The 27,361-nt window shown below is 42.6% G+C and overlaps 1 protein-coding gene across 5 annotated transcripts in view; it reads right to left on the bottom strand.

The window, feature by feature from the left end:
• pign (phosphatidylinositol glycan anchor biosynthesis, class N) overlaps positions 1-27,361 on the bottom strand; it is a 123,108-nt gene that overhangs the window by 18,350 nt on the left and 77,397 nt on the right. For 3 of the 5 annotated variants that reach the window (XM_080201576.1, XM_080201567.1, XM_080201594.1), the window contains exons 16-23: positions 26,029-26,125; positions 20,731-20,823; positions 18,984-19,075; positions 16,635-16,749; positions 15,257-15,365; positions 12,891-12,993; positions 6,838-6,940; positions 4,020-4,109 (exon numbers count right to left, since the gene is read on the bottom strand). In XM_080201576.1, coding sequence (XP_080057702.1) covers positions 4,020-4,109; positions 6,838-6,940; positions 12,891-12,993; positions 15,257-15,365; positions 16,635-16,749; positions 18,984-19,075; positions 20,731-20,823; positions 26,029-26,125 — 802 coding nt within the window. Of the gene's footprint in view, positions 1-4,019; positions 4,110-5,913; positions 5,958-6,837; positions 6,941-12,890; positions 12,994-15,256; positions 15,366-16,634; positions 16,750-18,983; positions 19,076-20,730; positions 20,824-26,028; positions 26,126-27,361 lie in introns of those variants that run through there. The other 2 variants (XM_080201585.1, XM_080201604.1) reach the window with 2 other exon arrangements.

Raw genomic sequence — 27,361 nt, forward strand, 5'->3', positions numbered from 1 at the left:
GCCCAGCCATTGCGAAGGAATGGCGATATATTTCCAAGTCAGGACAAGCCCACTGACTCCCATACCTACCTCAATGACTGCTCCTCACAGCCCACTTTTTGTAAGAACTCCATCCCACTATCCACCTGTTCCGATGATGCCATCTTCAAAGACATTTCTTCGGATATATCTGCCTTTTTCGTCAACCGAGGATCCCCCCCGCCACCCCAACGGTGGTTGTTAGGGCACTCAACCAGGTCCAACCCACTTCCTGCATCTCTACCCTCATCCCTTCACTCCCAGAATCACAACAGGATTCCTCTTGTCCTGACTTTCCATTCCACCAGCCTCCACATTCAAAGGATCATCCTCCACCATTTCTGCCAACTCCAACATGATGCCCTTCACCCCCCACCATCAGCATTCCACAGGGGCCACCCCTTCCATGACACCATGGTTTACTTCTCCATCACCTCCAACTCCTCATCCAACAGCACCTTTCCTTGCAATCACAAATGGTGTAATACCTGCCTCTTTATCTCCTCCTTTCTGACTGTCCAAGACACCAAACACATTTTTCAGGTGAAGCAACATTTCACTTACATCCCCTTCAATTTGGCCCATTGTATTCGCTGCTCTCATTGCAATCTCCTCCACACCTGGGAGACTAAATTCAGACTAGGTAACCACTTTGAGGAACACTTTCACTTGGTCTACAACCTTCCTGTTGGCTGCCATTTCCACTCACCATCTTGCTCTCAAGCTCACATGTCTGCCCTCTGTCTGCTGCAATGCTCCATCAAAGCCCAACGCAAACTGGAGGAACAACACCGTACGAGGATGTTACCACTACTGGATGGCTTGAATTATAAGGAGGCTGGATAGCCTGGGACCTTTTTTTTAAGTTTATTTATTTGTGTCACAAATGGGCTTACATTAAGACTGTAATGAAGTTACTGTGAAAATCCCCTAGTCGCCACACTCCAGCGCCTGTTCAGGTATACAGAGAGAATTTAACATGGCCAATGCACTTAGCCAGCACATCTTTTGGACCGTGAGATGAAACCGGAGCACCCGAAGGAAACCCTTACAGACACGGGAAGAACGTGCAGACTCCGCACAGTGACCCAAGCTGGGAATCGAACCTGAGTCCCTGACAACGTTAGGCAGCAGTCCTACGGGCATAGATAAGGTGAAAGTCAAGGTCCATTCCCGAGGGTAGGTGAGTCCAAAACTAGAAGGCATAGGTTTAAGGTGCGAGAGGGGAGAATTAAAAGGGACCTGAGGGGTGGCTGGTGCGTATATGGAATGAGTTGCCAAACGAAGTAGCAACATTTAAAAGACATTTGGACAGATACATGGGTGGGAAAGGTTTAGAGGGATAAGGGCCAAACTCAGGCAAATGGGACTAGTTCCGTTTAGGAAACCGGGTCAGTATGAACAAATTAGGTTGAAGGGTCTGTTTCCATGCTGTATATCTCTGTGACTCTAACACCTCATCTTCTGTTTGGGTACATGAGAGCTCCTGGCCTCAACACTGAGTTCATCAACTTTAGACTGTGGCCTTTTTTCTCTACCTTGACACTATTTTTATCCAAATTTTTTTGAGTCTCGATGCAACCCCACAAGGTCACCTAGCACTTGTTCTTCAGTTTTGCTTTCACTGAGCACTGGCCTTTGTTCTCCTATTAACACATTCAGCTGTCTTACCTTTATGCCACGAAAAGCACCCTCCACAGTCCTTCACGCCGCCATTAACACTTCTTGTCACGTACCCTGGACATCTCTGCTGCAAGCTCCCCTAACTTCCACTTATCACTGACTTTCTACTTTGCTTCACCTACTCCACTCCTTCCTATACAGTATATAATCAATCACATTTCTCCCCGTCTTTAGCTTTGAAGAGTCACTCAGACTCAAAACCCTGTTTCTCTCTCCAACAACACTGCCAGACCCATTGAGTTTTTCCAGCATTTTTTGTTTTTAAATTTGGGTTTCCAGCATCTGTGGTATTTTGCTTTCACTATAATTAGCTTTAGAATTGTATCAAAAATCTAATACTGCAGATTAATCTGTAACACTTTTCAAAACTCTGGGTTAGTTTAAGTGCAACCTGGAGTTCAAATTCAGACAGTTCATGATAGTGAAGGTGGCAAGTCACCTGATTTTTATGGGGATTAAATGCAGAGCAGCTGACATGAGAATATAAGAAATCAGTAGACCACATAGCCCTTCACGCCTGCACTGTCATTCAAAGGGTGGCACCGTGGTTAGCACTGCAGCCTCACAGCGTCGGGGGGCCCGGGTTCAATTCCTGGCTTGGGTCACTGTCTGTGTGGAGTTTGCACGTTCTCCCGTGTCTACATGGGTTTCCTCAGGGTGGTCCAATTTCCTCTCACACTCTGAAAAACATGCTGGTGAGGTGCGTTGGCCATGCTAAATTCTCCCTCAGGGTGCCTGAAGAGGCGCTGGAGTGTAGTGACCAGGGAATTTTCAAAGTAACTTCACTGCAGTGTTAATGCAAGCCTATTTGCGACATTAATAAATTAACTTAAACTCAATACAGCTGCCTGTGTAACCTGAAGCTGACATTTCTAATTAATAATGTTTTTGCAACCTGTTTCTAAGAGTAATCTAAATTCTTCAACCCCCTTGCCTCTCCCCAAACAAAGCTTCTCCTCCACTCCATCTTTCTTTAAAGCATTTGCTTATCGACAAGCCATAATCAAAGTTCGAAGCACTGTAGCAGAGTCCAATATTGTCCTCAACCGGCCTCCACATTTACACCACAGACACACCATGAATATCCAGTAGGGCTGCCTGGATGGTGAGTAGGAGCAGAAACACTGGCAGATATTTTGGAGGTCAATCATAACACCTACTGCTATGGCTGAGAGCAGGTAACACAGCCCAGAGCTGGGATTTTCGTGACTTACATAGCTCGTCTACTCAATGTACTAGTTCAATAAGCCACTCAGCAGTCTTGTTCTATTTCAAATTACACAAATCTTGGCAGTAGGGTCTGAGATTCTGGGTGTGCCGTATCCCACAGGTGAATGCAAGTTCCAGCCATGCATGGAAATTAAACACGCTCCAAGGACTCCATTAAATACTCAAGGGTGGCCCACTGCTGTAGGGTGCTCACCTGCTCTATCGCAAGGACAATCAGAGTCACAGTAAAGGAGGGAGGGTGGGGTTAGCTGTCATGAGCCTTACCATTAAAGTAGAGCAGTGTGCATTAACCTTTCGCCTGCCTTTTCGTTTTCCCCAAACATTCTAATTGATTCCTTCTGGGATTGTTCACATTTATCCTGGGATCCCAAATAACACCACCAGATGAACTCTCGCCAGGCCTCAGCTGGCAAGAACAGAAAATGCAGGAAAACCTCAGCAGGTCTGATAGCGTCCATGAAGAGAGAAGACAGCCAATGCTTCGAGTCTGGATAACCCTTTGTCAGAACCATCTGAGCCAGAGTCATCCAGACTTGAAATGTTGGCTCTATTTTCTTTCCACAGATGCTGCCAGACCTGCTGAGATTTTTCAGCATTTTCTGTTTTTGTTTCCGATTCCAGCATCCGCAGTAATTTGCTTTTATCTCAGTTGGCAAGATTTTTGTTGGGATCAATGCAGGGATAATTGAAGGAATTTCTGGATCACCCCACAGATTGTCCCAGAAATGCCCGTGTGACCCTGCAAAGGGCAAGAGGGCCTACAAAACACAGGCACATGCCCATCTCCCAGCAGAATTTGAGTTGTACTTTAAATAGGAATCCGGCAGTTCAGTCTAAATTTCCAGCCCCCAGTGACAACTCAACCCTCATCACACCCCAGAAATCTACTTCATCAATGTATTCTGAACAGATAAGATTGCCTACATTTGTTTCTGGTTACCCAGATGTTTATATACACAGTTGGTCAATCTACAGGATCCCCAGCTACTTGGTTTAGAATTGTAATTTCTGACCTTTGAATGAGAATAACTGAAGACAAATATTTTGAAATACAATCACAAATCTAGAAACTAAATCCAGAAGGATACAAAGAAATAAGACCGCCTGATGTCATCCAGTCCAAGGTATCGAACGTGCGTGTTGTCAGCCTTCTGGGCAAAATTTATCATGGATAGCTGCTGGAATGGAAACAAGTTCTCAGTGCTGGAAGAAATGAGCATGACTGGAACGTCATGTCAATCACTGTATCAACATTTTACCGTGAGATATATACATAACTTAATACTTTCAATAATATAGAATAAGGAATAAAAGATTGATTGGTGTGTCCCTCATGAATAATCACAATAGTGTAAAACAAGTGTGGGAGGCCATTCAGCCCATCTAGGTTTCTCCATTTAGAATGAACAATAATTTACTTGCCTCTGGATTGAACTCTCTCTTGAATTAATCCAAAGTTTCAATCCAAATTCCCTTTACCTAGTAGAGTACTCCAAATGTTGATTAATCTTTGGGAGAATTTCTTCCTAACATTGTCCTAAATTGCCTTTCACTGCTTGTAAGCTGGATCCCTTTTGTTCTCGTACTGTACCCTGGCAGTCATTGAGTAGTTTAACTGTGACTACGTATGCTATTAAATGCCGAGTATCCTTGGAAGTTGCTTCTCATCAAACACGAGGACAGTTTCTTCAGTCTTTCCTTATAGCATAAACTTTTGACATCTCATGGTTCTGCTTTGCATAAATTCCATAGTTTGAAATATTTTCCATATTTCCTGATAACCATAGCTGGCCACGTCTGGTCAGAATACGGCACAGTTTTTAAACAGTGCTAAATCATAACTGGAATCCAGCTGATATGACACCTTAGATTAACAAACTGCTCATATTTCTGCTGCCACGGTGACTTTACGTTCAAGCTGACCTTTCAGCACTGTGCTCAGAGGGCAGACCCTCACATTCACAAGCACGAATGGGACAGCGACTCAAGAACAGCTTCTTCCCTGCTGCCATCAGACTTTTGAATGGACCTACCTTGCACTAAGTTGATCTTTCTCTACACCCTAGCAATGACTGAAACACTATATTCTGCACCCTCTCCTTTCCTTCTTACGAATGGTATGTTTTGTCTGTATAGTGCGCAAGAAAAAGTACTTTTCACTGTATATTAACATATGTGACAATAATAGATCAAATCAAATCAGAAGCGGAGACAGCGAAAGCAGAGCTCCTCCAACATGTTGCTAAGGTCTGGAAACAGTAGTCCATCAAAATAATGCAAAACATCAAGCCATGTGGTGACTACACTACAGTTGATAAAATCTGTAAAGGAGATAATAAGACATAGATTCCAAAACAATTTCAAAAGTAAACATGAAACCAATTCTAAAGTAAACTAGTATTTCTGAGCTTACTTCAGGCACATAATGACCGCTACTTTATGACCTTGCTTGGGCGAGGCTCGTAAAATCCTGCATTTTAAGCACACAATGTTTGAGGGTGATATAGGTGAGCGAATTTAGTGGTAAGATTTTTTTGTAAATTGAAGGTCTGTGATGGCTCAGTGTTCAATATTGTCATATCAGCAAGTTCAAACCACTTTTAAGAACTGACGCTGTCCAATGGCAGAAATGCGTTCGCCAATCTATGCCAGAATTTTACTCTCAGAACGGAATTCTCTGTTGGCCTCGAGCATGATTTTACGAGCCTCGCCCCAGCGAGGTCACAAAATAGCAGTCACTGTGAGCCTGAAATAAGCTCAGAAATACTAGTTTGCTTTACTTTAGAACTGGTTTCATGTTTATTTTTGAAACTGTTTTTGAATCTTTATCTTATTATCTCTTTTACCCCCTAGGTACAGATTTTATCAACTGGTGCTTCCAGCATAGACTTCACTCGACAGGACTGTGGATGAAGAATTCGAGTGCGGAGGTCAGCATGAATGAATTTTAATTAGATGAACTATTGTGAAGTGTGCCCTCACCTCCGCATCCGAATTCATAATGCAGGATCCTGCGGCAGCAAGTTCTGTGCAGGGAACACAAATGTGTTAAACCTATTATTAGAAATCACTGCCATGCTTCTGACTGTTCAAGCCCAGGGAAAATATAAGTGGACTGCAGCTTGAACTGGGTGATTGGAACGTGCGCTCTCGAGTAGATAGTGTTTATCACTGATGCTTTATTCAACACTCTCTTTCTCATTTTTAAACGTTGCGATTTTTGTCATCCTCAAAGCACCAGTTTGCCTCCCACCCCCTCACCTCTGAGATTATCAGTCCTCTCTGAAGCACTGCCAGTGCTGTTTACCAACTGCCAGAAGTTGCACAAGAGCGGCTCCCCACATTGTTTACCCATCTTCCCTGCAGGGACAGCACCTGGCCTCCATTCAGTGCCTCCCCATGGGGAGAGCAGCAGAGGTGAGGAAATCAGATCAGTGACAGTGACCTGACATGGCACAACCCTCTCCACGAGTGCTCCGTCATTTCTGACCCAGCCACGGATTGGCTCAAACAGGAAGAATGCAACAAACGCACTGAGGTATAAGCCATACCTCCCCCTCGGATTCCCCACTCCCCAGGATGGTCTTTCTACAGCACTTGGAGGTATATTTATGAGAGTGGGTGCAAGGAAGCATTTAGGAGAGCACTGTGCCCACTGAATGGAAAGAACAATGGCTAGTACAGCTAGAAATATTCATGTTGAGGTAACAGCTTTGTTTAAAGACTGTTTAGCGATAAATACCAATATGTCGATTTGTATTTTTGGAAAAACACACATAATCCGCCTCCCCCAGTGGATCTGTTTTATATAAATACACTCCTGTTTTGCAGCCACTATCATACAGTGTGACATTGGTTACAACATTTAGCAAACCACTAATTTCAAAACAACGGGTTTCTCATTACCTTTATAGCAGGAGAAATATTGTGAAACTGGGTTGTCTCTTGTTCCAGGTTAATCCAAATAAACACCAGGCAGGACAGCACAAGGGGAAAGAAAGCCTCATATCTGGTTGAAACACCAAGTTGTTAAGGACTAAACCATCAACTATAATTCTTCAATAATCTTGAATTCCAAACTGTGAAATTTGGACCAGGTTATTATTTATTCATTTGCAACAAATTAAATAAAACATTCCCCCTTTTCTTCAATGGCCAGTTAGCTCAGTGTATTTAATATCAAACAAGTACAAAAGATGAATTAACATATCTGGAACATATGACAGAGGAGCAGAATTCAGCCCTTCGAGCCTGCTCCGCCATTCAATCAGGTCATGGCTGATCTCTCCCTAGTCTCAAATCTATCTTCCCTTATCCCTCTTTTTTGTTAGAAATATATCTATCTCCTTCTTGAAACCATTCAACGATTCAGACTCCACCATGCTATGGGGCAACAAGTTCCACAAGCTCACCACCCTCTGCGAGAAGAAGCTCCTCTTCTCTCAGTTTTAACTCTACCTATACCTGTGACCTCTTGTTCTAGATTGTTCCATTAGAGGAAACATTTGGTCTACTGTTACTTGTTTAAAATTTTATACTCCTCCATCGGATCCCCTCTCAGTCTTCTAAACCCCAGTGAGTATAAGCCCAAGTTGTTTAACCTCTCCTCATACGTCAACCTTTTTATTCCCAGAAGCAATCTGGTGAACCTCCTCTGAACTGCCTCCAATGTCACCACATCCTTCCTTAAATAAGGAGACCAAAACTGGACACAATACTCCAGATGTGGTCTCACCAACACCCGAAGCAAAGCATTCAAATCAAAGGGGTGTTGTTTGTTGACTTTGTCACATGTATATATGTATCACTGGAAATCAATCACACAAACAAGAGTGCCTGATCTGGTCTGAATTAAGCTGTGACGGGGAGATGCTGGCGTTGGACTGGGGTGGGCACAGTAAGAAGTCTCACAACACCAGGTTAAAGTCCAACAGGTTTATTTGGCAGCACTGGCTTTTGGCACCTCAAGCTCCTTCTTCAGGTGAGGACCTGAAGAAGGGGCTTGAGACTCCAAAAACTAGCGCTGCCAAATAAACTTGTTGAACTGAGCTCCCCGTGTTTCTGGAAACAGTACAATTTACTAAATCCAACCTACCAGTAGCCAGGTGTTCGCTCTGAAATGGGGAAAGGAAAGCCAATTGTTGCTGCTTTCCACACAGCTTCCTGGAGATCACTGGCAGTGCCCAGAGTGGAGGGGACATTGAGTCCCGGTACCTGCCCCTTACACACATACATACACACACACACCACTCTCCTCTCCCCCCAAGCATTCCCACAGTACTGCATTGGCATGTCAACTTCGTTGCAACAACCTCGCGAGTCATAAAGCCATCCTAGTGTGTGCATCAGATCACGTCTTTCACTTCTAGGTGTTTGTACAATTTTACCTTGAAGGAATCTAAGCTATTCGTTCAGTAATCCTCTCAGGAAAGTAATATTTTCATCCTGCCTCCATCTACTATCCCATGGCACTGGTGTGAAGTGAATAGTAAGTAATTTACAGATTGCACAGGAACCCACCTAGAGTTTTTGTACATTGGGAAAGAATAGTAAGACTCTTCGAAAGTGAGTGGACATAAATATTTTCCCAAATATTACTGAATGGCTGAAACAATATTCCAAATCCTACTACTTCTAATATACAAATAAAAACAAAATACTGCGGATGCTGGAATCATTTCTCCTTCTTAATTGTAATCCCTTGCAGGAAAGCAGGCTCTCAATTTCACCTCAGAAAGTAAAGATATTCATGTAACATTTTATGTCATCGCTGAGACTTCCAAATAATATTTTGCAGACAGGGCGTTACTACAGCGCTCAGTCATTCTTACCAGGCAAATAAATACAGCAGCTACCTAGGGCACAGCATGATCCCATAACTTATCTACCAAATCTTGTTGCTCTGCCACGCTTATCTGGTCCAGGCCCACAGCAACATGGTGGACTCTTAAATTCCTCTGAAACGGTACAGCAAGCCACTCAATTTCATTAGGGATGGGCAATAAATGCTGGCCTAGCCAGCAATGCCCAGATCCTGTCAATGTATTAAATTCCCTGATTTTAATCACTTCAGCATTGACAGCCAGGCCTTCAGCTGCCTTGGCCCTAACCTCTAAAAGCCTTCCAAAATTGCTTTCACATTCTCCTCCTTTCAGACACTTCCTAAAAGCTACTTCCTTGACCCAGGATGGAATTTAATGCCCTCTTTCCAAGGCGCGTTTGGTGTCGGTGGCTGTTTAATCAGGAGGTTGGGTGGCAGGTGGGGGCCGCACTGTCTTTCCACCTCTGTCCTTATTAAGTCTGTCGCAGGAAGGCTCGGGGCGGCCTTCCTACACCACCACTATTTGAGGTTCTTAAATAGGCAATTAGTGCCCACAATTAGTGTCCATTTAAAGGACCACATTCTGTCATCACTGGTATTAACCCAGCTACAGACAGGGGCCACGCCTCGTGGGAAATCCAAAAAGCAAACACTGTCAGAATTGTGGGAGTATTTCATTGTCAGGCACTCAGCACCTGATCGAGGGACCTGGCATTGGGGTGAGGGAGGTTCCTGCTGTGAACCATCCCTCCGCCCTTGGCATTGATTCCACTCCCCTCCATTTATCATTCACCTGGGCCCCTCAGCAATCCCAGCCTGAGGTGCATGCATCACCGACTGTTCCCACTGTCTACTCAGTGGCACTCTCCAGCAATGGACAGCTGCCATCCTCTGACTGGCCTTAGCTGTCTGGGGACAGGATCTCTGCCCCAGGACCCTTGACCCAGGGAAGGCTTATCACTATCCACTCAAGTGCCTGAGCAGGTCTTTTCCAAAGGAGAAGACACGAGGCTCTCAAGCCAGCAGGCGGGAATCCCAAAGACCCACCCCAAGTTTTTGATCAATTGTCCTTAAATATCCCAATGTGACTCAGTGGCAAAAAATGTTTTATCCACATCTTCAGCACCTTGTGGCATTTTGCTACATTAAAAGGCACTATTTCAATGTAACTTAATGTTGTTGTTGAATGAATAGCCAGCTAATCTTTTTCCAAAGAGGCACATGAAACGTTCTTGCTCTTTTCTGGCCTGTGAGAACTCTCACTGCTTGTCTGCAATACGCAAGCAAGTTTCACCTGAAGTACAGCACATGCAACAATGCAGCATCCTCGCAAATTGGAGTGCCAGCTTGGTTTTTTTTTGCTCAAGTGGGGCTCAAAGCAACAATTTTTTGAGTCAGACACAAGAATTAACAAATGAGCTAAGCTGACAGACAAAAGCCTCCCTGCTTAATATTGTCTTACCTCAAAGATTGTGTCGCATTTTTCCCCTTCACCCAGTCTGCTATTTATGGTGAAAGTTGTAATGTGATTACTAGTCTGAGCCCAGAGATTTATAATCAGAGTAGAACTCATAGTTTGTGGAGTGGGATTGTCAACCAATCAAAGCAGAACTGGGCAGGTTTGATAATAATGTCTTGGTGCTGTAAGAGTGGTTTATTACCGTTAGAATAATTTACTTGCATGTTTAAAAACATAATTTAAATCAGAAATCCCCTCAGAATCAGACAGCATTTTCCTTCATGTCACTGATAAGGTTGCCATGCACTTTGGAAACTACAAACTAAATTTGGTAATAAACTTTTGAGATCGATGATCACACTGTAACTGAACACACACACAAGAGGTTTACTATCCAATCAAGCGTAAGGATGTGTAGGTCTATGTGATAACTTATGGTTGTGATGGTAACACTCAACTATGGTCTTGCCCAGCTGCCAGACAGTTTACCGCCTTATTACATTTATGATAAGATAATTACTGTATTTAAAATCTTATCATCTATAAAAAGGACTTAAAAACAGCTATTTTAATGTCACATTTTATTTGAAATCAACATATTTAAAATTGTTAGCTAAACCAAGGTCCTGAAATTTTTTTTAAAGGAACAAAACATTAATGGTCTATTTTGATAGATCTCTAAAGGGACTGTTTATTGTTGGCAGCTTGTCAAAGATCTTGTCTTTTTTTTATACAAATAGGACCCCTGTAGGATGCTCAAAACATAACCTCCATACGAGAAGGACAATCAAATAGATTTGTGCTAAACAATTTTGAAAGGGAGAGGAACAGTGCCTGAGTAAAGGGAGCCATCGACAACAGCGGCAAGAACAAGGACAGGAAAGGAAGAAGATAGAGCAGTCAGCGGTGGCTGTGAAGGGGTCCAAGGGAGAAATAAGCTGTTTTCATGGAAGGGTCGACCTTGGGGAGAGAGTGCAGTGGCAAGGTGGGGGAGAGGTTGCAGAGCACGAGTGAATCCCAGGTAAAATGAATAGTTACTTGGTCAGGCGAAGGTGGCTAAAAAGCCAGTTACACAATGGCCTTGGAACTGAAGAAACCCATGAACTTGACAAAAGGAACACAAATTTCACAATTATATACCTGAGTTCCTAACTCATTCCAATGTGTAAGAGCCATTTAATTACATTTTTACGGCAGCATAAAGGTTTATTATTAACAGACATCTTTGTTGAGGGAGGTAAAATGATAAGATCCTCAGATAGTGCCTTCAACATGGGAAAAACATTCTAATGCTCTACACAGATGTACAAGGAAGGAAAAAAAAAATCCAAGAGAGAGTTATTATGAAGTCTGGTTAAATGTTAAGCTTCTGGGGAAGGTCTCGAAGAAACATAGGGACCATGTATGACACAGAGAACTTTGGGAAAGAATTTAAGGGGTTCGGCCATGGAGTGGAGAGACAGGGAGAGGGTAGCTGTTGTCAAGCTGGAAGTAGCAATTAATTGCACTGCAGGATATGGGATGAGAACCTCAGGTTAGGGGTGAAAGAAGACTGCAAGATTACCAACAGTTCAATTCAGGTCAAGGGAGAAGTCATCTCCCCATGGTTGGGAGCCAAAGACGGCGGCTTTGGTCTTTCTAATGTTTAGATACAGGAAATTCCGGTTAATCAGAACTGAGTGTCACTGTTACACTTCTGAAAATGACTGACCTGACCTGTTCCATTAGCCATTGCAAACATACTTTGTTCCTCAAACACATAGTCTTCCAATGGGAGCGCCACTAAACAAAGGACTGCAAAGAACATTCCTGTAAATAATTAGTGGACTAAAGACTATGATCTTACAAATTAAAACTAAAATGACTGACCTTACAGGTATGATCTGTTGAAAGACTGTGTACAATGGACTACCCGTGGTTGTTAATACAAGGTGACAATGTATAAGAAGTGTCTCACTGTTGTGTAATAAAATTGCAGCTAAGGCTATATCTGATGCCTCAATGTTGCAGTAATGCAAGCTCATTAAGACTGGTATTCTCTCTCTCTCCTTGTATTAAACTCTCAACCCAGCGTAGATCCTTTCCTGCTCCAACAGCCAAAACAAATTTAACTTCCTATTCTCATAGACTCAATCCAACTCATGGGGCCAAAAAAATCCTAAGCCACAAACTCCATCATGGGTGAGGGAGAAATATAGTGTATTGAAAACTAGGCACCTCTCATGTGATCCCCAAGGCATCATGGTGGTTTTGTAAGTACCGTCTATTTCATATTATGATGTGCAACTGTTCAGTGCCCTATTTTGCTGCATTATAAAGCAGTTTATTACATAACTTGGATAACAATATGTCTTTATTGTACGCATTAAACGATGCTGGATCATTAAGATCACTGGAACCTCTTCTAAAAATGCACGTACTAACCCCGCACTATACAGTTCACAATACTTTGACTGCAATTACTTACTGTTCTATTTAAACAGACAAAGCATACAAAATACCCTTGGTTAAATGTCCATTTGTACAAGGTCAGCAGCATAGAAAACTTACAGCATTCAGAATAGACAGTATTTGATACAAATTTACCCTCCAAAAATGGACAAAGCCTTAGGACCTGGCTTTTTAACATTCTCCAAAAAAATCATTAGCAGCACTGAGATTTACAAAGAGAAAGGATACCCTGTGCTGAGCAAGAGGTAGGTGGACATCAATGAGAGATTAATGCTCAGCAGTCGTTGGAAAATAAATGTTGAGCTAAGCAAAGGCATCAGTAAGGAGGAGGCTGGAACAAAACATAGCGAGAGAAAGTCAATAGTGCTGCAGTGTCGAATATCAATGTAAAATGTGGTATCACATCACATAATGTAGCATCCTGTGCACATTCAGAGCTCATCAATTATTGCACGATGGTCATAATTTCTAGGCGATCAGGTGTTGGGACTGCGCAATGCTGATTACTCAGGTACAAAACAACATTTTTACTTAGCTTCGTAGAAAAATGGAAAATAGGAGCAGTTGTAGGCCATTCAGCCCTGTGAGCCTGCTCTGCTATTCATTATGATCATCCAACTCAGTAAACTGTTCCCACTTTCCCCCCAAATCCTTGGGTCCTTTAGCCCCAAGAGCTATATCTATCACCTTCTTGAAAATGTACAACGTTTTAGCCTCAACTGCTTTTTCTTTTTTGAGGTGGTGACTAACATGCAAGAATATTGGAGTCTATGATGTTGTTAATATGGACTTCCAGAAGGTACCTGAAAAGGTTCCACACAAGGGTTTATTAGCAAAAATTGGAGGTAATCGCCTGACCTGATGGGTAATGTTTGAGAGATAGGAAACAAACAGTTGGGATGAAGGCTGGAATTTTACCAGCATGCCTGCCCTGATTCCAGAGGCGGGTGAGACTCAGAGAATGGCATTCTCTATCGGCCTTGGGCGGGATCATACAAACCTTGAGCGGACGTGCTAGTAAAGTTCCATTCAAAGTATTTCCTCTCAATTTGGTGGACATGACAATAATTTTTCTCAGGAATCTGCAAAGGGGGCAAGGTATATTAATGAGTTGGATGAAGAATATACAGTTGCATTTCTGAGTTTGCAAATTATGCTAAGTTGGGAGGCACAGTAAGCTGTGTGGGTGGAAACAGGAATTTGCAAAGGGACGCAGGCAGACAATACGAGCAGGCAACGGAGTTCAATGTGGAGAAGTAAGACGTTATCCATTTTTAATCGAAGAAAGACAAATGAGAATATTTTATCAGTGGTGAGGAACGGGGAACTGTGAGGAACAAAGGGAATTGCAACCATGCACTACAACTGGCAACGGTACAAGGAATAATCAAACGTGCCTTTATCTTCAGCGTTGCAAATTCTAATGAGGAACTGATTGTTAGGTTGTACTTTGATCAGATCCCACTTGGAGTGCTGCACTTGGTTCTGGGCACCTGAGGAAATATTTAGGTGCCTTGGTGGGTTGTAGTCAGATTCATAATAACAATACCAGGGGTTAAACGATTAAATTCGGAGGATAGGTTACAGAAATGAATCCTTGAAGCTCAGAAATAATTGAGGTGTTGACATTAATAAAGGGATTTAATAGGGTATTTAGTGAAACTATTCCCTCTGTTGGGAGAATCCAGAACAAAGGACATAAGCCAGGCAATTTAGGAGTGAAATTAGGGAGCGCTTTTTCCACACTCAGGGTATTAAAAAAATTGAATTTCTTGTAAAGATGGTCAACTGGAGTTTTCAAGAGAGATTCTTAGATTTTTGTTAGGCAAGGGTATTAAGGATATCGATCAAGGAATACTCCATTCAGACCCTCAGGTCTGAGGGCAGTACGGTGGCACAAGTGGTTAGCACTGCTGCCTCACCAGCACCAGGGACCTGGGTTTGCTTTGGCCTTGGGTCACTGTCCGTGTGGGGTTTGCACATTCTGTCTGTGTCTGCGTGAGTTTCCTCCAGGTGCTCTGGTTTCCTCTCACAGTCTAAAGATGTGCGGGTTAGGTGGATTGGCCATGCAAACATGCCCCTTAATATCCCAAGATGTTAAGGGGACTAGCGGGGTAAATACGTGGGCTTTTGGAAATCGGGCAGTGGTGGGCCTGGGTAAGATGTTCTGACAGAGAGTCGGTGTAAGCTTGATGGGCCGAATGGCCTCCTTTTTCACTGTAGGAATTCTAAGATCTACTCTGCTGTTTCACTTGATCATAGATCATCCATATCTCAAGTACACTTACCCTCAAATCTTTGGGCTGGAGCTTCAATTGATATTTTCTGATTCAAGGGGTGAACCAGTGAACCATGGTTGTTACTTGTGTTGAATACCAACTGGGAGAAAACGTGGGCTTTTTGCTACAGTCCCACAATTTTGCTGCCTCTGATCCATTCATAGAGAATGATCACCTCAGTTCCACATTTTCAGAGAGCAGTTCCAAAGGCAAGAGAGCATTGCCACCAATCCCAAAAAGCTAAAGGGCTACATCACTGATTGCGCTACAAAGTGTTAACTTCATTCGGAAATCTTCCTTGCAGCACACACTTACCGAGAGTCGTCCAACTGATGACCTGACTGGTTAAAGGCAGCCCATGTTTAACAGCCAAACTTGAGTGTGTTGTGTTCACAATGTAGATTGACAGAACAATGCTCGCGATCTGCATGAGAGCACCAGTCTTCTGTTAGATCTCTTTTGTACCACTAAATGCCACAGTCCCAGAAAATTCTTACGATTTAAACAGCATGGTGATAGACATCCTCACTAGAATTTATCACAGTGTATTTGGCTCAGCTTTGAAATGGGGAGAGGTGTTACCTGAAAGCACTTATCCACAGCTGTGGTGCAGGTAGGTTAAAGATAAGGAAGCCCATTCACCATCAGCTAATTTGGTGCATTGCCCTGCAGCTATTTCAAGCAAACTGCCTGCTCACACAGGCTTCATACAAAAGGAACAATATCAAAACAATCTGAAGTGGATTGCATGTGTATGCTATTAAAAATTAATTGATATGCAACTGTGACCTCAAATTTTTTGAAAAACGTCTGAATTTTCATTTATTTTTGGTGATAAAATGTTGCATTCCAATTACTGACTGTTGCCTTGTGATCTGAGGAGAACATACAATCATAGAATCACAGAAGGAGGCCATTCGGCCCCTCAAGTCTGGCCACAATCCCACCCAGGCCCTATTCTCGTAACCCCACATATTTCCCCTGCCAACCCTCCTGACACTACAGTAAATTTAGCATGGCCAATCAACCTAACCCACACATCGCTGAAGTATGGAAGGAGCACCCGGAGGAAACCCATGCAGACATGGGGTGAACATGCAAACTCTACACAGTGACCTGAGGCTGGAATTTAACCCAGGTCCCTGGCGCTGTGACTTCCTTCCCATCACTAGTTTCTTCTCCCTGTCTCCCCAAACATTGCCCCTAATGGCTCCCATGGTTTTATGCTTTATCATGAAATACAGTCCATTAGGTTAAGGCTTATGTGACAAATATGCCAAAATCTTCAGTCCTCATTTGTGGCTGGGATTCCCTGGTGCCACCGAAAGTGAACAGGGTTTTGGTTGGAACGCCAAATTCCCCGTTCTCACTCGCAGCGGGGACAAGATCGGAGAATCCCGGCCATATAAAATGTTTCGCTCTAAAAAAAAATTTTGAAGAGCGAAAACAGTGTTGATAGAAGTAGAAAAAAAAGCAAGGAATTTTTAAAAAATTCATTTGACAAACTGCCAGTGAAGACTGTCACCCAGACACAGCATGAGAATTGTGTCCATTGGTCAGCTAGCATCCACAAAGCAGCAATAATAAGAAAAGATTTTTTCAAAAGCCTCAAGGTAAATATATATTGCTAAAAGTAATTCAAAGTATGGGATAAGGATTTGATTCTATATAAATATGGAGAATGTATCCAAACCTGTGCCATATATACACTTCTGTTCACTGTGGTTTCAACTGATGTTGCCTTTGCCATCTTGAAGGAACAGAGGAAGGTGAGGCTGCAGATGGCTGTCAGTAATCCAGCTCCCGTCCTGTTTCCAATAAAAGACATAAAATTAAAATATATTTCCTGTGGCCTGGAGCAGGCCATTCAGCACCTCGAGCCTGTTTAAAATCAGAGAACGATGCAGCACAGAAAGGGCCACTCATGTCTTATGATGAAGCATCCATTTAGTTGCACTCCCCTCCCATCCACTGATTTCATCTACACTTCCTGTTGTCTCAGAAAATCAGCGAGCATTATCAAGGACCTCGCGCACCCCGGTCATTCTCTCTTCCACCTTCTTCCATTGGGAAAAAGATACAAAAGTCTGAGGCCATGTACCAACTGACTCAAGAGCAGCTTCTTCCCTGCTGCTTTCGGACTTTTGAATGGACCTACCTTATATTAAGTTGATCTTTCTCTGCACCGTAGCTATGACTGTAACACCACACTCTGTACCCCCTCCTTTCCTTCTCCCCTACGTACTCTATGAACGGTGTGCTTTGTCAAGAAACAATACTTTTCAATCTATACCGATACATGTGACAATAAAAAAAATCAAATAATCAAAGGTTTTCATTTCACGTATACTGATTTGATTTATTATCTTTGCAAATTCAGGTTTATAATTTAATCAGTACACTAATCTGGAAGAAACAAAACATTTCAACACATCATGTTGAATCATGTTTTCCTGGAGCCATTTTATGAGATTAATTTGTAACAGGTGCCAGGAAATTCTTCTTCTCACTATAAGGACACACCCTGTGGAATAAAACTTGTAATATTGAGGTAAAACACTGGAGACATTTAAAGAACACTTGAGCATTCCACCATTCGAGCAGATTATGGCTGATCGGTATCTCAACTCCATTTATTCTCCTCTGTTCATTATTCCTTAGTATCCTTGTCCAATAAAAACCTATCTACCAATTTGAAAATTCCAGTTGACCCCCAAGCATCTGCAGGCTTGTAAGAGAGAGAGAGAGATCCAAATTTTCACTCTCTTTTGTGTAAAATACATTTCCTGCTGTCACAGCCAAATGGGCCAAAGCTCCAATGTTTTAGCACCAGATGTGTAGTGCGTGGCTCCCCTGCCGCAGGTTGCCCATCACTGTACTGGAGGCGGAATCTTCCTGCTCTACACAGCACCTTACACATACGAGGTATCCAAATAAATACATGGTAGTGGTTTCTTCCTCAATTATTGTCTGAAAACATAAAATCTCACATCTTGGGGGCGATTGAAATTTATTCTAAGCACCGAATTCACATAAAAAAGGAGCGACTCCCTTTTTTTTAAGCAGGATTTTCAAAATGAACCTCCCGCACCCTGAGCTCAGAGAGATTCATGTCGAAAATCCAGGGGTGGGGCCTATTCCCACCTGAGAGGCTGGCAACACAGCGCTGAGTGGGCCACTGTGCATGTGCCAATCTGTCATAGTGGAGATTGGCACACGCGCAGTAGCCCCACACTGCCACTGTCCAGCCTCGCAACTCCACATTGCCGCCCCTCTGAAACCCCCCAATCACTGATCTCCTGGGCCAGCACCGATGTCCCCCACCTGCCTCCCCCCAATTCCTGCCACAGCTAGCCCAATCGCTGTTCTCCCTCCCTTTACCACTGATCCCTATGCAGAATGGTAGCGAGTCCCCCTCCCCACTCCAACTGATCTCCCCCCACTTTGCTTGGCAGTGCCAAGGTGCCCCATGGGCATTGCCAGTTTGTCCCTTGGGCAGTGCCAGGGAGCCAGGCTGGCACTGCTAGACTAGCAATGCCCAGGGGGCAACTTTCCTCTTACCCCCAACTTCCTTGGGGGATGGGGTGGGGGGGTGTGGCCTCCTTGGCCTCTGTCTCTTCAGCATGGTCGACTGCCTTTTCCCCATTCATAGGGAGCAGAAGAAAAACCCGCTGGAATGAAGGCATTAGTGGGCCTGGAGACCTAAATCCTGGGCCCCCGAATGAAACGGAAATTGGAATTTAAATATGGAAATCAGCTCCGCGCCAATTTCTGGAGCAGAGCTGATTATGTGAAAAATCCTGGCTGCAGAGATGTGTGGAGGGCATGGCGCCCAATGAGCAGCCCGCTAAATGGCCTCCGCTGAAGTCTCCCAGCCTATTGCACTGATGGAGCAGCACAGAGGGCTGGGAGAATCGCTTCCCCTTTCCCTTATGCATCCGTCCACATTACCTGTGGATACCCCAGTACTGAATTACCCAACCAATTTCCAAGCGACATAAAACAAAGTTTTGTTTTAAATAGAAAACTTGTGCAGACTTACACGAGAGCAATATTGGGACTTCTTCCAACAACTGGCATCAGTGGAAATACAGCCAGGATAAAGCTGAAAAAAATCCAGCTCAAAGACATTACCTAATGAGAAAACAGAACGAAAAAAGCAAAAACAACATTAGCACAAACTGCACAGATGTGCCAACTAAATTTCAGCCTGTGAAACAAGACAATTTCCAGCTAATGTGAATATTAAGAGTCAGAGGACTACAACTTTGTTTCTTTTATCACCCTGATTTTAAATTCAGCTGATATTAACCAAGTTAAGAAAGCTTTATAATTTTTATCAGATGCATATGTCAGAACAATAATTGCTCTAATTGCCACAAAACAAGGTACCACAGCCCCCAACGCCGGATATATTGGTTACTTTGGCTGGACCTTCCTGGCTGTTCACATCGGCGGGATCTTCTGGTGCCATTGACAGTGCGCCCCCACTGCACATTTCCAGGCTGCGTGGAGTAAAGTCAATGGGAAATCCCATTAACAGCGGCAGACCCAGAAGATCCTACTGTCAATCCAATGGTGCACTGCGCCCCCACCGTAGAAACATAAAAACTAGAAGCAGACGTAGGCCATGTGACTCTTCGAACCTGCTCCACCATTCATTTTGATCATCGAATTCAATATCCTGGTCCACCCCCCTTCCTCCTATATCCCTTGATCCTTTAGCCGCAAGAGTGCTATCTAATTTCTTCTTGAAATCAGATGTTTTGGCCTCAACTACTTGCTGTGGCAGTGAATTCCACAGATTCACCATCCTCTGGGTGAAAAAAATTTCTCCTCACCTCAATTCTAAAAGCTTTATCCCTTATCCACAAACAGGGGAATGGCACTGTCGGGAGGTCAGAAAATCTCACCTTTTATACGTAAAGCAAATTGATTCCCTCTCCATTTATACCTGTTCCACTTGTCTCAACTTCAGTCAGACTCCAGTGGTTAAGAAGGGAAACGCACACAATACTGCTAAACCACACAGACCAGGGAATCCCAGGTTTATTACCAATCAATACTGAGTTAGCTGCTGTCTGCTGAGGGCAGATATTACGCTACTGCAATTGGCTTACATCTTCCTGGGCCATAGATGGGGAAAAGGAAACGGTCAAGATTTAGTTCTACTGTCAGGCACCCGTCGGCGGGCCGGACACTCTTGGGGGTCTAGCAGGGGTCCATGGTGGTCACCTGAACCCGATTACGTGGTGACAGGCTTGTGTATGTGTAGGCTTGCCGTTGGATCACATGGCGGAAAGGGAGGAGGGATGCAGCTCTGATGTTGGGAATTCTGCATCAAGCCTGCCTGCAAGCAATGGGGAGCTAGCGGCTTCCCAAGCTCCCGGGTAATTCAAAAAAGGCGCAAGTCTTGAAAATATTCCTTTTGTTTGCAGAAAACAGGTCCCTGTTTCTGAACATATGTCAGTTCTAGTGAGGACAAGTGAGCCATGTTATAGGCTTGATAAGTTATCTTAAATTGGTTGTTAGTGTAGCTATTAGCCCAACCAGATTTTGGTATAAATTGTTGCGATCATTTGAAATTTGGCATTCTTGTGTTTGTCCCAATGAGTGTAAGATAAAAAACTTGGACAACATGTCTCTCAGCAATATTCAATTTCTGTACTACTGAGCAAAGTGAGATTTATATCTAAGTAAAGATATAGATAGACAGTGAAATGGCTGTATCTATCAAAAAGAGCACATTTTTAGGATATAATAGAGCACATGAAATAACAGATGCACACCTTGTTTTGATGAAACTTCTTCGATAGCAGTGGCCAACTGGCAAATGACACTAGCCCAAATGTGAGGACTTGCCGGTAGAAGAAGCTCGCAATCTAAAAACAATGAACATCCCACCATAAGACATGGGTACAAATAGTATTTAAAATCAGAGAAAGTATTAAACAAAGCATGGAAATGGAAATGTGTTTTGGTATTGTTAAACCATTGCGTCGGGTAGACCCAACTATTGAATGCCATGAGCTGCATGCTGTTTTCTTAGAACAAACTATCAAGAGATGTCAGCACTGCTAAATGTTGACAGTTATTTCCACAAAACCACGCCAGAATTTGCTTTCATTATTTCTAGTTAGATGTTCTGAAGCTGCAGCGATATTCAAGATGGGCTTACATAGTTATATGACACCAAGATGATCCAGGAACTGCATTAAAGAAGGATACTTTATGGCTTACGTAATGTATTACAAAGAGGATATCAACTACAGCCAAGATATAACATCATTTATGAAAAAGTATGCGTACGAGATTAAAAGATATATAAAAGATAATTAAAAATGAGGGCTTTTCTTTTATTTACTCATGGGATATAGGCATCATTGGCTAGGCCAGTATTTATTGCCTATAACGAATTGCCCTTGAGAAGGGGAGAGTAAGATGCCTTTTTAAATTGCTGCAGATCATGTGGCAAAGGTACTCCCATAGTGCTGTTAGGAAGGGAGAGCCAGGCCTCTGATCTAATCAAATAAATAGACGTTGGCCAGAATTTTTTGACCAATGGGCAGAAGTCTCACAATCCAATCGGAGGACTGAATCTTTATGGCACATCCTGCATGGTCCATTACTCAGCTGTGCAATATATATATATATGTGTATATATAATATATACATAGAGGACCTTAAACATTGTGAAACGTCCCAAGGTGCTGCAGGGGGTATTATAAAATAAGTTCAACATTGAGTCATATGAGGGGGGTCAGGTCAGATGACCAAAAGCTTTGTCAAAGTTTGAAGAAGCGCTGTAAAGGACGCAAGATGAGGGAGAAAGGCAGAATGGTGGAAGGAAGGTATTCCAGAGTTTGGGACAGAGGCAACCGAAGACATAGCCACCAAAGGTGGCGCAATTAAAATTAAGGATCCACAGGAGGACAGAATTAGAGTGAGGACTTAGTAAGATGGAGGGTTATAGGTATGCCTAGTAGGTAGGGAGATGTTTGGTGCAACTTGTGGGCCGAAGGGCCTGTTTGTGCTGTAGTTTTTCTATGTTTCTATGTTTATGATACCTTGGGAGAGGCTGGAGGAGATGACAAAAATAGGGAGGGGAGGGGCCATAAAGAAGTTTGAACACAAAGATGAAAATTCTAACATCAGGACATTTGTTGACCAGAAGCCAGTGTAGGCCAGTGAGTACAGAGCCAACAGGGGAACTGAACTTGCTGTTAAGACAAAGGTTTTGGATCACCTCAAGTTCATGGAGAGTAGAATGTAGGAGACTAGTCAGGAATGTGTTGTAATATTCAAGTCTGCAGGTAACAAAGGCATAAATGTGAGTTTCAACAGCAGACAAGTCAAGACAGGGAGCAACCGTACAATGCTTCCTACGTGGAATAGGCAGGCTCAGTGAAAAGTGCGTTCAACCTAGCCTGTGCCTATTAAGAAAACAAACTGTCGCATATGCCTAGCTAAATTAGAAGCTAGTTGTAGGCAAGGACATTAAATATTACGGGATCAAACTACATAGATGGAGCAAAGATACAGATCAGTTATTGTCTTATTGAATTAAACAAACTCAAATTGTTGGATGGCCAACTCATTTCCCTGTAGTCATACGTTTTCCAATCAAATTAGAGGTGAACTACTGTTCCTGAGGGCGTAACTGGCCCAAAGAAAGAATCAGAAAAGAAAATCCAGAAAAAGAGGGTGACACCAGAGGACACAGAGAAACAGAAAGAATGGCCAGAGAAAGAGAAACCTACAAGTTAGTTACCAACAAATCCAAGGAGGAATTGAAGAGAAATCTCTTTCTCAGAGAGTGCTGCAATGAAGAACTCAATACTGTAAGGAGTGGGTGAGGAGACTAGCAGAGATATACTTAAGGGAAAACAACATAAACAAGCGAGGGGAAAAGGAATGAACAACTTTGCTGATGGGATGAGGTGAAAATGGGAGGAGGTTCAGCAAAGACCTGCTTCACAAAGAGCGATGGACAATGAACGCCAGTACAGATTATTTGGAGAGAAATACCCAAAATCATGGAGCTGATGGGGAAGGCCAAACTAGCGAAAAAACAAAACCAATCCTAACTGGCCTGTTTCTGATTTTGTTGGGAGGTGGGTTGGAGACCAAGTAGCTAATGCTCACTGAGGAAACCTACTCGGAACTGAAATCTTTTAAGGTGGCTGCACGACTGCATTTTGACTGGATTTTTAAAAGTAAACATCTGCAGCTGAAAGAAGATGAGAAAGGTTGGATCCATGAGATTAGTAGTTTTATGACACTGCTTGTGGGCTAAGACAGCTACTTAGACCAGATCCAACATGCTAACCTTCATGGTACTGGACCTTCACATTGTCCAATTCTCACATCTCCCCATCCGTACAAGCATTTTAAATTGACCACACATCCACTCCCCAGCTGCTTGACAGGGAGACACCTATCAAAAACATTTAAAAGACATCCTGCATTTAATGTCTATAGGACACTTGGGAAATACATTTCCTAGGTTTCACAACTCGAGTTCCTTCCCTGCTGGATTTATTCCTTCTTCCTGAGTAAATATCTAGGCCAATGTATTTAAATCCCGCATTTAAAAAAATCCTTTTCACATCAAAATCAGATACAATGAACAGTACAGAAAGTAAGTCATTTTGCTCAGTGCTGCCATTTATGCTCCATTTGACTCTCCCTCATTTAACTCCAGCCTTCAGCTTCCTCATCTAACATTATCCAAGCAATCCTCTAATCTTTTCTCCCTCATGTACTTATCCAGCTTCTCCTTAAATGCATTTACTCCATTTGCCTCAACTGCTCCCTGTGGTAGTTTTAAAATTAACTTTACATTTCCTCATTATCATCGTTACGTGTGAAAGTCTGTACCAAATTGTTGGAAATGTGACATAGAAACGTCGAAACTAGAAGCAGGAGTAGGCCATTCAACTTTTAAACCTGCTCTGCCATTCATTTTAATCAAGGCTGATCATTGAACTCAATATCCTAATACTCCCTTCCTCCCATATCCTTGGATCCCGTCAGCCCCAAGAGCTATATCTAACTTCTTCTTGAAATCAGGCAATGTTTTGGCTTCAACTACATTCTGTGGTAGTGAATTCCACACATTCACCACTCGCTGGGTGAAGAAATTTCTCCTCACGTCAGTTCTAAAAGGTTTATTTCTTATCCTCAAACTATGACCCCTAGTTCTGGACTCTCCCACCATTGGGAACATTCTTTCTGAATCTACCCTGTTTGAATTTTATAAGTTTCTATGAGATCCCTTCTCATTCTTCTGAACTCCAGTGAATATAATCCTAACTGACTTAGAGACTCTTTATATGACAGACCTGCCATCCCAGGAATCAGCCTGGTAAACTTTCGTTGTACTCCTTCTATAGCAAGGACATAAGGACACCAAAACTGCACAAAGTACTCCAAGTGTGGCCTCACCAACACCCTGTATAACTGCAGCAAAACACTCCTATCCCTACATTCAAATCCTCTCACTAGGAAGGCCAACAAACCATTTGCCTTCTTTACTGCCTGCTGTAATTATGCACTTACTTTCCTGATGCACAAGGACTCCAAGGTCTCATTGAATATCTACTTCTTTCAATTTATACCCATTCAAGTAATTATCTGTCTTTCTATTATTGCTATCAAAGTGGATAACCTCACATTTATCCACATTATGCTGCATCTGCCATGCATATGCCCACACACTCAGCCTGTGCACATCATGCTGAAGCTGCATCCTCCTCATAGCTCATCCTTCCACCCAACTTTGTATCATCTGCAAATCTGGAGATAATATACCTTCCAAATCATTAATATAGAATGTGAACAGCTGGGGTCCTAGCACAGACCCCTGCGGAACCCCACTAGTCACTGACTGCCAATCAGAAAGAGTCCCATTTATCTGCTAACCAGCTTTCTAGAGGCAGCACAGTGGTTAGCACTGCTGCTTCACAGCGCCAGGGACCTGGGTGTGATTCCCGGCTCGGGTCACTGTCTGTGTGGAGTTTGCATGTTCTCCCCGTGTCTGTGTGGGTTTCCTCCCACATTCTGAAAGAGGTGCTGGTTAGGTGTATTGACCCGAACAAGCGCTGGACTGTGGCGACTAGGGGAATCTCAAAGTGACTTAATTGCAGTGTTAATATAAGCCTTACTTGTGTATAACAAATAAACTTTACTTTCTATCCATCTGAAGACATTACCTGCAATCCCATGTGCCTTGACTTTATATAGTAGTCTGCTATTTGAGACCTTGTTGAAAGCCTTCTGAAAGTCTAAATAAATCACATGCACTGCTTATCCTTGGTCAACTCTACTGGTTACATCTTTAAAAAATTCCAATAGATTAGTCAAGCACAATTTCAGTTTTGTAACTCCATGCTGACTTTGTCTGATTATACCACTGCCTTCCAAATGCCCGGTTATGAAATCCTTGATAATAGACTGTAGCAATTTCCCTAGTACTAACGTTAGGCTCACTGGTCTATAGTTCCCTGTTTTCTCTCTACTTCCCTTTTTGAATATTGGGCTTACATTAGCTAACCTCCAATCTGTAGGAACTATTCCAGAGTCCAAAGAATTTTGGAAAATAACCACCAAATGGATCAACTATTTCCAGGGCCTCTTCCTTAAGTGCTCTGGGGTGAAGATTATCAGGACTTGGAGATTTATCCACCTTTAACCCCATCAATTTCCTCAAAACCATTTCTCTACCAATGCTGACTTCCTTCAGCTCCTCATTAAAACATGTTTCTCTCAGCACTTCCAGTACAATATTCACGTCTTCCTTTGTGAAGACTGAAGCAAAGTTCAAATTTAGTTCCTCAGCCATTTCTTTGTTCCCCATTATGAATTCTCCCATTTCTGACTGTAAGGGGCCTACATTTGTTTCTGTCAATCTTTTTCCCTTTACATACCTATAGAAACATGTTCTGCTCTGAACTCATAAATCCACTGAAGTTGGAATTACCCAAAGAGCTGGGACATGTCCATTTGTTAGAGGGGGAAAAAAAGAGTTTCATCCATAATTTGGACAGAAAACAAAGGATATGAAAAACATCATTCACAACACTTACCATAGTTTCAATGCCCAGAATAAACAGCAGTAAATAGCCCATGGATTTTGCAGGATAAGTCAAAAGTAAACTGATTACACTTTGAATAACTCTAAACCTGTTAAATAAAGCAGAAGAATAAAATATTATTTCAGACCAGTTTTACTTAGAAGCTAAATTTAATTTTCAATTCACAGATAACATTCATAAAACAATATTCTTCAAGATTAATAGATAAAAGATGGTAACATAGAATATATAGTTCCATAAATGGAATTCACACAAATAAATCAATTTTTAGCAGGTTAGGAACCAGAGCAGGAAGTAGGAGCACCTTAAGACAACACTGATGGCCTGAATTTTGAGAATATATGCAGTCGTGATATCAATGCAGAATCCTGCACAAGCCATAAAGGTAAAGGAAGGTTGTCTGCCTCGGGGATTGGATGTGTTCTACATAGCATCGCTCGGAAGCAGTGCTGTGCAAACAAATTTTTTAGACCTTATCTGCTGCCAGCAAGTAGAAATTGGGCATCACAGCAACAGTTTTTGGTATGTGGTGGAGCAAGTAAAGCAAGTATATTCTAACACATCATCATAATCAGTTAAATATTGAACTAAATTTTGAACAATCACTGAATATTTTACATCTTCCACAATCTTAAACGACTGCAGAGAAAAGGCCAGGCAGGCACAGCATCTTGCAAGTTTGTAAACTGCACACTATTATTTTATGCATCTTTTAGTCTCAGTAATTAGAGTTCATAATGAATAGTCCAGTTGCTTTTACTTTGGAACAGGGAACCTTGAGTTAATTAATTTTTGATTTGACATATTATTGTCATGCATTAACATACAGTGAAAAGTATTGTTTCTTGCACACTATACAGACAAAACATACCGTCCATACAGAAGGAAAGAAGGGAGTGCAAAACATAGTGTTACAGTCATAGCTAGAGTGTAGAGAAAGATCAACTTTACATGAGGTAGATTCATTCATACAGGAGGGAAGAATCTGTTCTTGACTTGGTGGTACATGAGCTCAGAATTTTGCATCTTTTCCTGATGGAAGAAGGGAGAAGAGAAAGAGTATCCCAGACGTATGGGGTCCTTAATTATGCTGGCTGCTTTGCCGAGGTAGCGGGAAGTGTAGACAGAGTCAATGGATGGGAGGTTGGTTTGCGTGATGGATTGGGTAACATTCACAACCTTTTGTAGTTTCTTGCGATCTTGGGCAGAGCAGGAGCCATGCCAAGCTGTGGTACAACCAGAAAGAACGCTTTCTAGGGTGCATCTGTAAAAGTTGGTGAGAGTCACAGCTGACATGCCAAATTTCTGAGAAAGTAGAGGGGTT

Source organism: Carcharhinus amblyrhynchos, chromosome 2, assembly GCF_965287045.1.
Source record: "Carcharhinus amblyrhynchos chromosome 2, sCarAmb.v2.hapA, whole genome shotgun sequence".
Lineage (NCBI taxonomy): Eukaryota > Metazoa > Chordata > Chondrichthyes > Carcharhiniformes > Carcharhinidae > Carcharhinus > Carcharhinus amblyrhynchos.